Source organism: Halichondria panicea, chromosome 5, assembly GCF_963675165.1.
Source record: "Halichondria panicea chromosome 5, odHalPani1.1, whole genome shotgun sequence".
Lineage (NCBI taxonomy): Eukaryota > Metazoa > Porifera > Demospongiae > Suberitida > Halichondriidae > Halichondria > Halichondria panicea.
Window position 1 is genome coordinate 5,043,992 of NC_087381.1, and position 13,712 is coordinate 5,057,703.

Here is a 13,712-nt window from a genome sequence, read left to right on the forward strand (position 1 = left end):
ACAGTCCGCAAATTCTATGACACTCCTTTTCTTTTTCTGAGCAAGAATTTTCAAGCAAATACTAAACATTAACCACCGTGCAGGGATTTTATATTGTCGAAATTTTCTTTCAATAAGTTTTTTAATGAGTTTTCTGTAATCATCAATTTCAGGTTTGCCTCCAGACTTATTATTAATTTGAAAGAGAACTTCTTTTTTAATTAGATTAGAGTAGTTGATTAGGCCGTCCTTATAAAAAGGGGTTGTTTCCGGCTTTGAATGAAGTTGCTTATTAGTGTTTTCTACTTTCTTTGTAGCTGCCTCACCACCAGTTTTGATGTCATCCACATAGCTTCCCATAATCAATGCAAGTGAGTTGACTTTCTTATCTACCTCACTAGAACAATCCTGGTCAGAGGTTACATACTTCTCTACCTCCTCGTCAGAGTGACCAAAGCATGTAATACTTGACAGAGCAGTGAAAATAACTTCTTCTGGTGTATAGGTGTAATTTTCACAGATTAATGCTTCCATATCGTTTTGGTGTCTGTACTTTGTCTCCTTTGCAGTATCCAATTCCCATAACAGTTTCATGAATACAAGGTACATTGCCGGTCCAATTATCAAGGATGGTAGTAATTCTAAGAAAGCGGGCTGACCGCCAACGTCAGTAATATTGATTATAGCATGTAGATTTAGTGATGTTAGATCTTCATTGGAAGAATCGCTTAATGAACACTGCTTTGAACGTAGCTCCTCAAAATCGTCATAAGCTTCATCAATTTCGCTTTTACTTAGAGATATATTATTCTGAGCTTTAGGAAAGTAGACAGTGTCGGGTTCAGAAGATGGACAAGTGTTAGAATTTAAGTTTGTAGCAACAACTTTTTCTTCACATTTTCTTTCACTAGTGTTGTAATCACATCAATATCAGATGGATCCCTCGGATGTACATAATCGCTTCGTTGAAAAGGATTCACTTTTGTTTCTTCTGCAGCAGCTGCTTGACTCATATTTCTGGTTTCAGTCTGAGCATTTAAAAGAGACATGAGTGCTCTCAATTCTCTACCGATGTTTGATTCACCAAGTAGATGCCAGCTTTGTGCAGTTGACAGAGCTACTGATTCGTGATTGTAGCCTAAGAATACTTCTCTATATTCAGAAAGGCCAGTGCTTCCAGTTGGTCCATTTTTGGGATCTTCATCGATATCCCATTTCATTATGCCAAGCAATCTACGAATAAAAGTTGACTTTCCTATTTGTCCTGGTCCAAGAGCAAGTATTTTGAGATAGAACAGTTCGATTTGGTCATCGTTTTTTATTGCTTCCTCATAGATTTTATCCTCCTTTATCCCTGAAAATTGGTTTTAATTTGTATTTGTTCATTTGTGTACACATAATTATTCAAGGTTGCAGATCTAGAGTCACAATAATAAGGACCTGTAGCTGTACTGTAACATGCATGCGCATTGTGAATTGGTGCATGATACTAAGTGCAAAGCAACTAATAAACTGCTGTATATGTATGCATGTATGTCTCGCTCAGGAAAGTCACGCATCAGGAATGTGGAATTGGTTGTGGCTCTACTGTTGGTTAAATACCTAAAAACTGATCTACTATTCCACGGTAGAATAGAAGCTACACATGCTACACGACTGTATAGGTACCACTATAATAGCCTCCATCCCAGGCCGAGTTTTTGCTTTTATAACGGTTAGGCAAACAACTAGGCCTGGTACTAGTTGTTTGCGCATGCGTCAGTTATTCGTTAGATTCTGACAAATGGATATTCTCGTTCACTTTCGTGACATTTATATTTGTGTACTATCGTGTACTAGAAGTCAGTTCCCGTTTTATCATTATTGGAATTGATTGGAATGGCTCTTAGCTGAAGCTTCTCTCTTCTCTGAAGCTTAGAAAACATTATTCTGAAGACTGAACAACAAGGGAAGAGGTATAAAGCTTTGTCAAGCTTGTTAAGGTCATATATTTGTGTGTGGGCCCTATGCTATCAAGCCTTGTTCATGTTTGGCAAGATCTAGGTAGACTATAGTTTATTAATATGGTGGATCAAGTGAAGAGTGTGAGCTAGAGAACTTGAACTTATGCTGCCATCATCAGCTCGTCGACAATGACACTATAACCTGTTTAATACGAGAATTTTTATATGTATAATTATGTCTACATGTATTTAGAATGTCTACTTCTCTGTAGAGGAGCAATGGCTAATATCCAGCTATCCCAAAGTGGTCCTCTTGGCTATACTAACGGACTAGACTGGACAGTTTGAGGTAAGGGTTTAACCGTCTTTGGTTTCTTTTAATATTGTCCTATAGACCACAGGACTGGAGTATGACCTGCTCGTTCGAGCGTTGCTGGGTAGCTCAGAGGCATCAAGAGAATCTACGTTTTCTCAAGCAAAATTTAACTGAGTTATGAGTTGGGGCCTAGAATCAGAGAAGTCCAGCAGCCTGCTAAGTCTTTTTGAAACGTAATTTAAAGGCATTCAATCATCCTGAAGTTGCCCTGGGTCACTGTAATTGTGCTGCAGCACAACTGGCAGCTCTCTATGTGTATATTTTGTGTACTCACTCTGTGCATTTTCTGTGTACAAATTTCGATTATTGAATATTTTTGCCGACCACATATACAATGAAAATTTGACGCATGCACAGATAACTAGTACCAGGCTAGTTGGGCGTGGCTCGACCGTCTCCTGACGGGAGGTCGGGTTGCAAGCCTATCTGGGATTTGTTCTAGCGCCACTATAGTGGCGCCCTATCAGATTGCAGCATTTTTCACGTGCTTGGTTACACTTCCGTTTGCATCTAGTTGCAAAACCGCATGCAGTATGCTGTGGTTTACCCACGTCATCATGTCGGTTAACACCCACTTGAGAAGAAGAATATTCATGGCAGTGTTACATAATGCTGCAGAACAAATCCCAGATAGGCTTGCAACCCGACCTCACGTCAGGGAGACGGTTGGGCCACGCCCAACTAGTACCAGGCCTAGTTGTTCGCCTAACCGTTATAAAAGCGAAAACTCGGCCTGGGATCGAGGCTACTCCTATAACATGTTTAAAGTTACTCTTGAACGTTACCTGAACACAACCAGTTAGTTACCCTATACCCTTTACTTATAATTTATATGTTTGTGTAGGGAGCACCTCGAGAGGCTAGTGACCTACTGTGCTTCCTTTTCCTATGTGTTGGATAAATCATTGATACGTGGGCGTGTATGGACCACGCCTATGAGACCGTATTTTAATCGGCACAGTACCTATTGCAGGTGATAGTGCGCATGCGTTAGTTTCCAGCCACGCGGTTCACAAATTAAGTTGAAAATTTGTGCCAAGAGGAACACCCGTCCTTCGGAAACAAATATTCACGATGTCACATGGGAAGATGTTTTTAAGAAGACTACTAACATCCCTGAAAGACTCAAACAAATGTAGACTCCTTTTTCTATTAGTAGACGTCTATTCTACTTCGATCATAATTATAAATTATTTTAGCCTACCCTTGTACAACCTAATAACCTCCTTTGACAGATTATTAGTGGCCCTACCTAATTACTGTGTTCCTTGACAGAATAGTAGTGGTTTCAAACTCCGGTTCTTTCTTTTTTCAGGATGATTGAGGAAGATACTCCCCCCTTAGCACTCCGTGGTTTCATACAGCACCATAACTACACGATAGAATCTTTTAAAGACTACTTCCAAGAGCACTTCTCAAAGATAGAGATCGCTGTGGATGAAATACTCAGGGACCTTGGAAGCAAACGCACTTGCATCGAAGCAAATCTCCTTTCTCCAAGCGACTACGCAAAATCATGCAGCGATAACAAAGTCGTGAAGTGCCATCGTTTTTCTTCTGAGCTACACGTAGGCCTGCAAGTGGAAGCTTTTGGCTTTAAGAGTGAGGTTATTGAGTCGAAATACTGTAAAGTAGCATCTACTTTAATGCAAGAAATGAGCAAAGTATTTCTTGATGAGGTGAGTCGCGTGAAAAAATTCCAAAGCATAGTAGAAGAGTTAGGTCGGATGTTCACTATGCAGCCCTTAACTGGAAATTGTTTCAGGTCTGATGGTGCAATCGTAGTACAAAGTACACCTATTGCCGACTGGGAATTTAAAAATGAATTCTCTGGTGTGACTACATGTCCCGTTACCCAAAACCATCCGTATTTTATTTGCATGAAGCGTGGAAGGCTTGATCGCTCCCCAATGCTGTTAGTTTCTGTTGTTGGCTGCCATTACTTCCAAGTGTTTGGTGCTGTTTGGAATGGTGAAAGGTGTGTTTGTGTAGATCCATTGGGTTCCCCAGCTTCTCTGCTTTTTGTGCCACGTGACCCACATAATGGTGTCTTGAAGCTGGCTCGACTTTTGTCTATGATAGATAAATATCGCATGGATTAATTGAGTATTATAACAAACCAGATGAAGAGAGACTCGCAAACACAAGAGGGCCATACTGGACAGACGATGGCCACCTTAAGTACGGTCGGAAATTGGCAGAGATAAACTGGTTGTTGGCTACTATGGGGTTGAGGTTGTTGTGAAATTTGTTCGTGGTCAATATGGCGAAGCTGTCCACAAGCATCTCGCTTCTTTTAATTTCGCACCTAAACTCTTCACTTGTCGTCTACTACCTGGTGGGTGGTATGCAGTGGTGATGGAGAAGCTAAAAAGTTCTTCTGCGAGTTTCAGCGATAAGGCAAAACAATCATTGAAGACAGCTGTCAAAAAAATGCACGAATCTAACTATGTACATGGCGATCTACGAGAGCAAAACATCATGGTCATGGACGACAAGACAGTTCGTATAGTGGATTTTGATTGGGCCGATACGGAGGGCACCGCAACTTATCCTCCAGAAATAAATATATCACACCTGTACAACTGGCACTGTGATGTTAAACCTGGAGAAAAGATACAAAAAGAACATGACACTCACGTAGTCGACCTCATCTGCAATTAGGTACATGACTGCACTGTTTACTTATGTCAAAACCACGTTTGATTTCTGAGTAAATTGATTGTCTTGCTTGATTAGTTTTTAAATTTTGCGAACAGATCAGTCTATCTTCGCATGTGTAGAGTGTACAGTAGAACCTCGATTATCCGGCCCTCCATTATCCGGAACCTCGATTATCCGGCTTGGCAGTTTTCTTGTTATCAGATCAGAAAATGGGGGTGTCCCTCAAACGCGCATGCGCGTTGCAGCTGTTACCATGGAGACATGCCTGCTTATCTTTTGCGCATGCGCAGACAACCATGTGGCACTGTTTTTTATCAATAAAGTGGGTGGATCAAGGCGTGGTTTATCTATTCGATTATCCGGCGTATTCACTTATCCGGCCTGCTTCTGGAACCAAGGTGTCCGGATAATCGAGGTTCTACTGTATATATGGAAATTTGGTACTATCTTGTAGCATAATTTATGCTCGCATATTATTATTTCTAGCACTACGGTATGGATGAACAATCAAGTGTATATAGGACGTGCATGACAGGGTACAATAAAGTAGGATGGCTGAACAATCCAGTGTAGGATAAAGAAGTTTGTGGTAGGATGGGGTCCGATAAGTGGTTGTGGCAAGATATACGACAAGGTATAGGATGGCCCGTCCTACCCCATCCTAGTATACCTTATGCCCTACCATACATCCTACAAAATGGCTGTGAAGAACGTGGTATATTAGTGCGACAGTAGGTACAGGGTCGGAGGAATAAGGGAATGTATAGTTGTTGCTTCGCATCTGGGCGTGACCGGAAACTGGTAAGTATCAACAGGAATGCTGTAAAATCTTCAGTTCATCACAGTTGGCTAAAAATACAGTGATATAATGACACTAGAAATTAATACTGTTATCTGCACAGCAGTACTGCGTCCATAATAAATGCAGATGTTTAGAAGCGAAGATCTCAAACAAGAGCTTCCAGAAAGACTTAATAAATACTGCGTTGGATAAGCCTTCAGGTGGCATAACAAAGATTGTGTGTTCACAGTGCATCAAGAAACAGTAGAATCCTGACATTACTGGTCAGGATAGTAATCAGAAGTGTTGAAAGAAGAGCCATTCCACGTCAGTAGTTTTAGTGCAGGTAGTTCTATAAGATCGGCCCCTTGGGAAGGACACGAGTGGCACTGGGGCATCCTCTTTCAATGAGTTCGCACCCATCAGCTAGGAGGAGTACGACGGGGGTTGGAGGGGAAAGGTTCCATTTTGCTCCTGTATACAAATTAGTATGAACTTAAATTCATCATTTCCACTATACATTTTGTAACTCACAGTGATGGTCCACACAAAACTAGCCTCGATCCCAGGCCGCTTCCTTGAAGGCCGGTGAAGGAGGCTAACACAACACCAGTGCAGTGCCGTAATGTCATATCTTGATCCAGATACCAAGGATTGGGCTATAGGCTATAGTGTAAATTTTCCAATGATGAAAGGGTATTATTGATTTATATCGCTCACCTTGACAATACATCCCAGGCCCAGCCACTTGTGGACACCCCTGAGCATAGTATACATGCAAGAGATCAATGGCCAGACTCTACCAAGTGTATCTGGCAATCAATGGTCTAATCAAGCGCTTGTATTAAATTGTGTAGTCAATCAAAGGTAGCCAACTGACATGATACATGTGATAGCAGAAACTTGAGAACCTAGGTCTGTTCTTTCACAAGAGTTATGCTCCTTCTTCCTTCGCACAAGACAGCTCACACTCGAACTCTAGCTAAGCCTATATATATCTCTGACAAATAGACCTATGACACAGAGTTCTTTGTGATAGTTGTTCACCTAACTGTTATAAAAGCGAAAACTCGGCCTGGGATCGAGGCTAGTACCAGTAGTCTTAGTGGTGACTACACATACTAGCTAGATCTATAATTATAGCTACACTGTAGCTAAAGCTATGAGAGTGGAAAAAACCAACAACGACATTTAGGGGTAAGGCCAAGTATCTTGCTGCTCTAGCAGTTCTGGAGAGACCGATTCTAACTATGTAATTAGACGCGGCTCGCAGACTAATTTATAGATGTACGCATCCCTACCATCCTATCCTTTCTTCTAAAATCATACTTAAATACAACTCTGCGAGAGGCTTTTCATGCGCATGCCGCAGTCTGTAAAGTGGATGTAAACAGTACAACTTAAAGTACATGCACATCGTAGAATGCATGCACGATGAATGAATTTACTGCTTACGTGCTCGCAACTTTTGTTCCAGATTGGTTGATAAATACAATGTCTGTGTGGTCCGACCAAGGACTATTTGTAGCTCTTTATAAGTTAGATTACTTGTTCCACTGAGTAGATCCTTTATATTCAAAAACAATGGCATCACCTTCTGTAAAATTATTCCAAGGAGATTGGACTCCTCAGCTTCAATTTTGGTTCCATCTGTGCATTCAATGAACATTCTAATAATTTACCATCAAACGACACTCGTAGCAATACTATATTATTATATATTATTATAATCAGATCTACATGCACAAAAAATTTACCAATTTCAAGTTCAGCCGATTTTAAAGGTATGTGCATATCCGAACGAGATTTGTCAGTGACAATACGCTTGTAGCTACCACAGTGCTTGGACAAGGACTTCAAAATGATCAATTCATTTGTTTTTGCTCCTCTGTAGTCGGCGTTATCAGCTGATATACTTTGATTATTAAAGCACCAGTTGTACAAGACCTGCCCAGGAGAAGACACCACAATAAACTCGGAATTTGGCATCCTCACCAACTTTAGCAAGCACATTCTTGGGATGCTCTTTAATGTGCCATTGCACTGATCGTGCATGATTGGGTAGTGATCCTCTCTCTGGCAGTGTCCAGTAACTAGTAAAAGGTGTATGAAGGCAAAAAGAGTTTATAAAATACATGCATTCATACATATTTAGTGGAAGGAACAGACAGTATACAAACAGCATGAACATACGTTATCTTTCAAGTACTGACAGATCTTGGTAGCAATCTCTTCCTTCCTCAGATCCAATAAGATCGTAATCAGTGCTCTGAAGGTTGCTCCGCTGGGTTCGTGACCCATCCAGATTGACAAACAGTTGATCACTGCCACTTGATTGCTCCTACTAACATACATTTCTCGCTTTAAGTCAGCTTTTTCATTGTCAGTCAACTTAAGTGGGTTAAGGTGCAGCTCCACATCATCAAAGTGCATAGCTACTGGAGCAAGGTCGTCTTGTACAATCTCTCGATCCAACTGTTCGTCAGTGACTCCATGCTTGACCATCAACTCATGGAGGCTAGTGGTCCCTGGATCCTATATACACGGCATCACATAAGATGTAGAAAATTAATACAAGCCAAACAACCTATACTCTCGTACGTATATATACATTACACAAAGAAGCCAGTCTCTGAAGCACTTATATAAAACCAAAATGGTCAAATAATACACTAAAATAGATGTTGTATATACAGCTATGGACAACGCACCATTTTCTCATAACCACTAATACTAAACACAGAGGGATCAATATCATCATGAGCCACACCAGCTAGGTCCTGTATGTGCACGAGGAGCACAGTGATGAAAGCACTTTACTAAATTCCACTCACAAGAGGGTTTCTCCCAGTGAAAGCGCTGTACTTGTTGAGAGTCTCCCTCAGACAGCTGTAAGTTCCCTCAGTCTCACTCCTCCACGTCTCAAGGACCTGAACCACCTCCTGTCTGGGACTGACTGACTGAATGTTGACAATGGAAGGGCTCAGGATTCTTCTGTACAACATGCAAGCAACTTGAATCAGATCTTCAATGTTGGCAACTTGATTGGCAAAATGAAAAATGAAGGCTTTGGAGATTTTTTCATCTTTCTTGGGATTCTTGTCACTGTGGATACACTGTATGGTGGTTTGATCGAGGCCAGCGTACGGCTCAAACTGTAAGAGGTGCTTGAAGGTAAAGCCAACTTGTTGTGTAGATTTTATTGTGCTTCTATGACAGATGACAGCTGCTGCATGTTGACCAGTGGGAGGTCAGAGGGCTGGATTTTTCAGAGGAGGATGCTTGACAACTTCATCTGGATCAATCACTGATTCAATCACATTCACACGGCCAAAACTTTCAACAGTCTCACGGATTGTGCTCACAATTCTGGAGCGATGCATCAGACCTTCAGGCCGAACTGTGTCGACAGTGTGCATTTTGAGAAAAAGAGATTGGCCATTTTCAGCAAGCTCTAGATGTGCGATGATTCCATCATCGTTGCACCAGCAGATTCCACTCTTCCACACAGAGCAGAATCTCTGTAGGGAAGGAATATTGTGCAGTATTCTCGTGGCAGGGGCAAGGCGGAACGTGAACACTATCCTCAGAATGAGAACCTGAAGGCAGCAAGGATCAATAAACTCTGTGTAATGAGAGGTTTGGAGTATCCAACCAAAGTAGTACTTGATGCTTTGAGATTTTTTTCAAACTTGCTCTGGAGTTTCAATTCGAATCAACCCCGGAAAGAAGAGGTATCGAGTGTCAGAAGCATCTCTGTCAGTGGAAGAAGCAATCTCTTTCGAAATATAATCCAAGACTTGCTCGTCTATGATTTCGAAACACAGCTCAAAATGAGACATGTAGGCAATCAGCATCTCTATGTCGAAGACATCGAATGCTTTCTTAAATTTCGACAAAGGTACCACTCCAGTGCTTGAAGCTAGCTTGCAGTGCTGGCGGAAACTTTCAGGAGCAAACATGGTCCCAGTGACTCTGGACAGAAGCGTTGCTTGGTCAATCACTAAGAAAGACTTCTCTGGAGAGCTGTCGTTGCGGAGAAACAAGAGGAGACCTCTTTTATGCAGCTGGTCACAGATCTCTACAAGGTGATGGACGGTGCTGGGTATGAAAGAAAGACTATCTTTGGCACGTTGTGACAGATCCTCATTAAGATTGCTCTTAATTCTTTCGTAGACACTTCCTAACGGCAAAGCAAGTTCGTCTTTGAAGCTCTCGTCCAGGCTGATGGTTTCTGGAGAGCGGAGAATAGCGGAACTTTTCTGAATTTGTTTTCTTGCTTTTGTCATATCAACAGAATCAGCAAAACGGCAATCCATTGGGATGAACCCTGTGAACTCACTTTGGGAATTGCTTGATAATGGGGACAAAGATTCTCTCGTTGGCTTGTGGATCTTCTCCCATTTCCTTTACCTTGTCGGCATGGCTACCAACTACAATCACGTGTGCTTTGTCTTTCAGATTAGAGCACTGGTTTTGGACGAGGGTCAACCAATGAATTGTGGAGTCAATAATTGCCTGCTCACTTTCTAAAAGCTTGGCACATAGAATAATGATGGGTGGCGAGGTTTGAACAGCATTCTCCAGAATGGCACTGTGGCTCGTGTAAAACTCTTTCTGGCCAGCGAAATCAAAGTAGATGATTCTTCCAAAGTCTTTAGTGTATACATCGTACGGTATGATCCCCACTGTCCTTGCATCGACACCATCTACAGGTTCTGCCTTCTGCACTTTAGCCAGAAAACCTTTTGAGCTTAGAATGGACTTCAACAAAGTACTCTTTCCCACGCCACCGTTACCAGTGAGGAACACCGACAGAGGAAGGTGTGGGAGTTGCTCAAAAGAAAGTGTTCCTATGTGCTTTCTGTATTCCTTGTAGACATTGGCCGCCTTGGCTCCATGTCTCAAGAGGAGCTTTATGATATCTGGGTTGTTGGCCAAATCGAGAGGTGTTTTGCCTTCTTCGTCGGTCATATTCGGATCACTGTGGCATTCTGCCAGTAGAAACTCTGCTCCTGTTTTCTGAGCATCCTTTACTGCTAATAAGAGGATACCCGATCCGTCTCCAATTGAACGCTAGGTCGCCTCCTCGACTAGAATACAGATATAAAAACTTACAGGAGTGTAAGTAATAGGACTTACGTTTACTTGGTTTAATTCGTGAATTTGCAACATAATGCTTCGTTCTCTAGGTTTGCTTATATTATATTTGGAACCATTTCAACCATTTCAGAAGAGTGCGTAGTAGCAAAACTTGTCCATGCATGGAGTGCATGTTGCTACTCTATACTTATAGTACTTAGCTGTGTAATAGAACGCTAGCTATTGCATGGTAGCTGCAAGAGCTAATGAAAAGAAGCTGCAAGGCTCTACTCAGGATGCAGCAGCCATAGACTTTGTACTTCTGGCACATAAGGAGATGGAGCATCTTACTATGTATAGTATTGTGGATTCACTATCGTTTAACCACATTTCCTTTCTTGTAATTATACATGTAATTGCTAAGTACTCTATACATGTGTGGCTGATAACGCGTTTTATAATAGTGAATATCATGAGGAAAGTTAGCAGTGGTTTGTTATAATTGTGGCAATGCTTGTACAGGACGATACAGAATCAGATGCTCCATCTCCTCATATGCTCCTGATAGCAACTATCCTGTCATTGCAGTCATGGGGTCAGGTGTATCCCATTTCCTTTACATGATGGTAATACAACTCTTGTTCCAGAGGTATAATAATTATTATAGCTTGCACAGCCGGCGCGTATAAGAACGTAATTATACTAACATCAAAACTATACTTTTTGTATCACAGTGATGAGTTATGGCGAGATACTTGACCACTTCCCAGTGTCCACCTTTGTAGGCCAGAGAGAGTGGGGTGTCACCAGCCTTGTTGACTGTCCCTACATTGGTGCATGCATGCATGTGTAGAGTGATAGCAATAATCGTAATTATACTTCATACTTACTTTTAGGGTTACAATGCTGATCCTCCACAAAATATTTGATCATGTCCATGTGGCCATTGGCACAGGCCAGAGAGAGTGGAGCGTCACCAGCATCATTAACTGGCTCTGTATAATAAATGATGGAATTTCAAATTATTGTCCACTACATCAAAATTTATGGCAGTAAACCTCCAGCTCCGAGGACGAGGGCAAAGCCCCGAGGCCAAGGACAATTTACGATTGCCATAAATTTGAATGTAGTGGACAATATATAAGTGTTATATTATTATACCCACTGGAATCAAAACTGCTTGCTACCTAAGCCACCTACTGTACTTACTGGCCACAATCTATACTTACTCAGAAGACATATCTTTCATTCCAGCAGCTTCCCTTAACTCCTCAGCCTGTTGCCTATAATTCTAAGAGCAAATGTTTAGCGTACAGTACAGGTATACATGCATGATTACCATCACTTACTTAGACTGAGTAGTTTTCACTCCAGCGGCCTCCATTAACTCCTCGGCCTGCCTAAGAGCAAAAAATGTTTGTACTGTAGATATACACTGGTACAATCATTATACTTACTTGGACTCGATACTTTTCTCGCTAGCAGCCTCCCTTAACTCCTCACCCTGTTGCCTATATAATTGTTAGAGCAACAGCTTATATTTATTGCTGCCATTAAAGCATTGCAGCATAGATTGCAGCAATCGTCACTTACTCAGCAGACTGTCTCTGTCCCATATTTTCAGTTTTCCACCCAATACATTCACCACCAGAGAGACCAATGTAGCCTGCAGCTATATAATTATAGTAGCCAACTATTTCACTGGCTGGATATATCTAGGAAAATTAATAATTATTTTCACCACAGACATTCCATACACCTATTGTTGTTGGTCTAGAGGGGACTTCCATTACACATGTGACCATGAATAGCTGTCCATAAAAACAAAATTGAAAGTGTAATAAACAAATCACAATCTGTCAAACAATTATGTTCTTTTCACAGAAAAATCCATAATAAGTACATGTATTAATTATTGTGGTAGCTCTAGACGTTGTTTGTTTTGTCAATTGCTAGTAGTCTAGGTGTTGCATGCTTTCATCTTATTACTTTATTCTTCTGCAACATCACGGCTGTTGAGGGTGGCGATTCTGTTTATGGCGGATCGGCTGATTATTGCAATAGACTTATCTTATATCTCTATAGTGCTACTTTTTTTGATCGGTATTTCATACTAACGGTGTCTTTCCGTTCACAACGCTACTGCAATGTCTTTAGAAGATATCTCATCACAAATACTGCGTTGGAAAAAATGCATCCACTTTTCGATGCCTACACTGAACCTTATAAGAACAAGTTCAGATACTGGACCGGACGTTTACTCCTAATTCGTGTTGTTTTGTACACAATGAATATTGATGCATGGGGGTCCATCCATTAACTTGCTCGTTACTGTTATCATAATTCTGTTACTTTTAGTACACTTACATGTATAATAGCTCTCGGTAGAGTTTATAAATCGAAGCTGGTGCATGGAGCTCTCTTTCCTGCTGAATGTGATCTGTTAGTAGCTAACAAAGACCAACTAATTCATTGTTTCTGGCCATTGTTACGTTTTGAATGGAGGGATTGTGATTGGGTATATGCAGTTGTGTCACTGAAGTCTTCAATAAATTCATTAGAAATTTAAATGTGTCAGATGTGCAACAGAATCAAGAAAATATGAAGCCTGTAGCGCTGCAGGTTGTGTCCCCTAACGATCTGCAAGATCCTTTTTTAGTGTGAAAATAGTATACATGTATCTCTTCATGGCGTATATTTAATCCAGCTATACATGTAGTGTAGATCTAGTTTTATTGCAGTGAAAGGTGTACACTTGAATTGAATGCATGCATTGTACCGTATTACTAGAATGTTTTGCGAACATCAAACATGCGAACTGTTCGAGCGTTGATCACTTCGCAACAATAAAATCGCAAAAACCTAACACGTTCCTTGCCAGAACGCA

At 41.1% G+C, this 13,712-nt stretch overlaps 1 protein-coding gene and 3 long non-coding RNA genes across 8 annotated transcripts; 2 read left to right on the forward strand and 2 right to left on the reverse strand.

The window, feature by feature from the left end:
* Positions 1 to 377: 377 nt before the first annotated feature.
* On the reverse strand, positions 378 to 8,269 carry LOC135336034 (uncharacterized). Of its 5 annotated transcripts, XR_010394656.1 has the most exons (6): positions 7,937 to 8,258; positions 7,501 to 7,836; positions 7,199 to 7,393; positions 6,464 to 6,503; positions 6,278 to 6,409; positions 4,897 to 6,217 (listed from the first exon to the last, which is right to left on the reverse strand). XR_010394656.1 is itself a non-coding variant. In XM_064531802.1 (4 exons), the coding sequence occupies exons 2-4, from the start codon at positions 7,796 to 7,798 to the stop codon at positions 846 to 848; spliced, it is 981 nt and encodes a 326-aa protein (XP_064387872.1). In that variant the 5' UTR covers positions 7,799 to 7,836; positions 7,937 to 8,251; the 3' UTR covers positions 378 to 845. The 5 variants fall into 5 exon arrangements, 2 of the variants coding, with proteins under 2 accessions (XP_064387872.1, XP_064387873.1); XR_010394657.1 differs by having other exon boundaries at positions 4,505 to 6,217; positions 6,464 to 7,393; positions 7,739 to 7,836; positions 7,937 to 8,269; XR_010394655.1 differs by having other exon boundaries at positions 6,464 to 7,393; positions 7,937 to 8,264.
* Positions 1,821 to 2,916, forward strand: LOC135336137 (uncharacterized). The gene is made up of 3 exons (XR_010394751.1): positions 1,821 to 1,961; positions 2,197 to 2,271; positions 2,317 to 2,916. It is a non-coding gene; the product is annotated as an uncharacterized LOC135336137 (long non-coding RNA).
* Positions 2,977 to 4,745, forward strand: LOC135336166 (uncharacterized). The gene is made up of 2 exons (XR_010394784.1): positions 2,977 to 3,433; positions 3,614 to 4,745. It is a non-coding gene; the product is annotated as an uncharacterized LOC135336166 (long non-coding RNA).
* A 3,205-nt stretch (positions 8,270 to 11,474) lies between the features above and the next one.
* LOC135336143 (uncharacterized) lies at positions 11,475 to 12,536 on the reverse strand. The gene is made up of 6 exons (XR_010394757.1): positions 12,419 to 12,536; positions 12,283 to 12,336; positions 12,175 to 12,225; positions 12,055 to 12,116; positions 11,716 to 11,820; positions 11,475 to 11,650 (listed from the first exon to the last, which is right to left on the reverse strand). It is a non-coding gene; the product is annotated as an uncharacterized LOC135336143 (long non-coding RNA).
* Positions 12,537 to 13,712: the final 1,176 nt, after the last annotated feature.

Excerpts from the sequence above, each read along its gene's own strand:
- LOC135336034 (XM_064531802.1), bottom strand. The coding sequence starts at position 7,798 with ATGCACGATCAGTGCAATGGCACATTAAAGAGCATCCCAAGAATGTGC. Across the intron at positions 7,394-7,500 it reads ATCGGCTGAACTTGAAATTG|ATGGAACCAAAATTGAAGCT; the intron begins GTAAATTTTTTG and ends TTGAATGCACAG. Across the intron at positions 1,334-7,198 it reads GGAACAAAAGTTGCGAGCAC|GGATAAAGGAGGATAAAATC; the intron begins GTAAGCAGTAAA and ends ACCAATTTTCAG.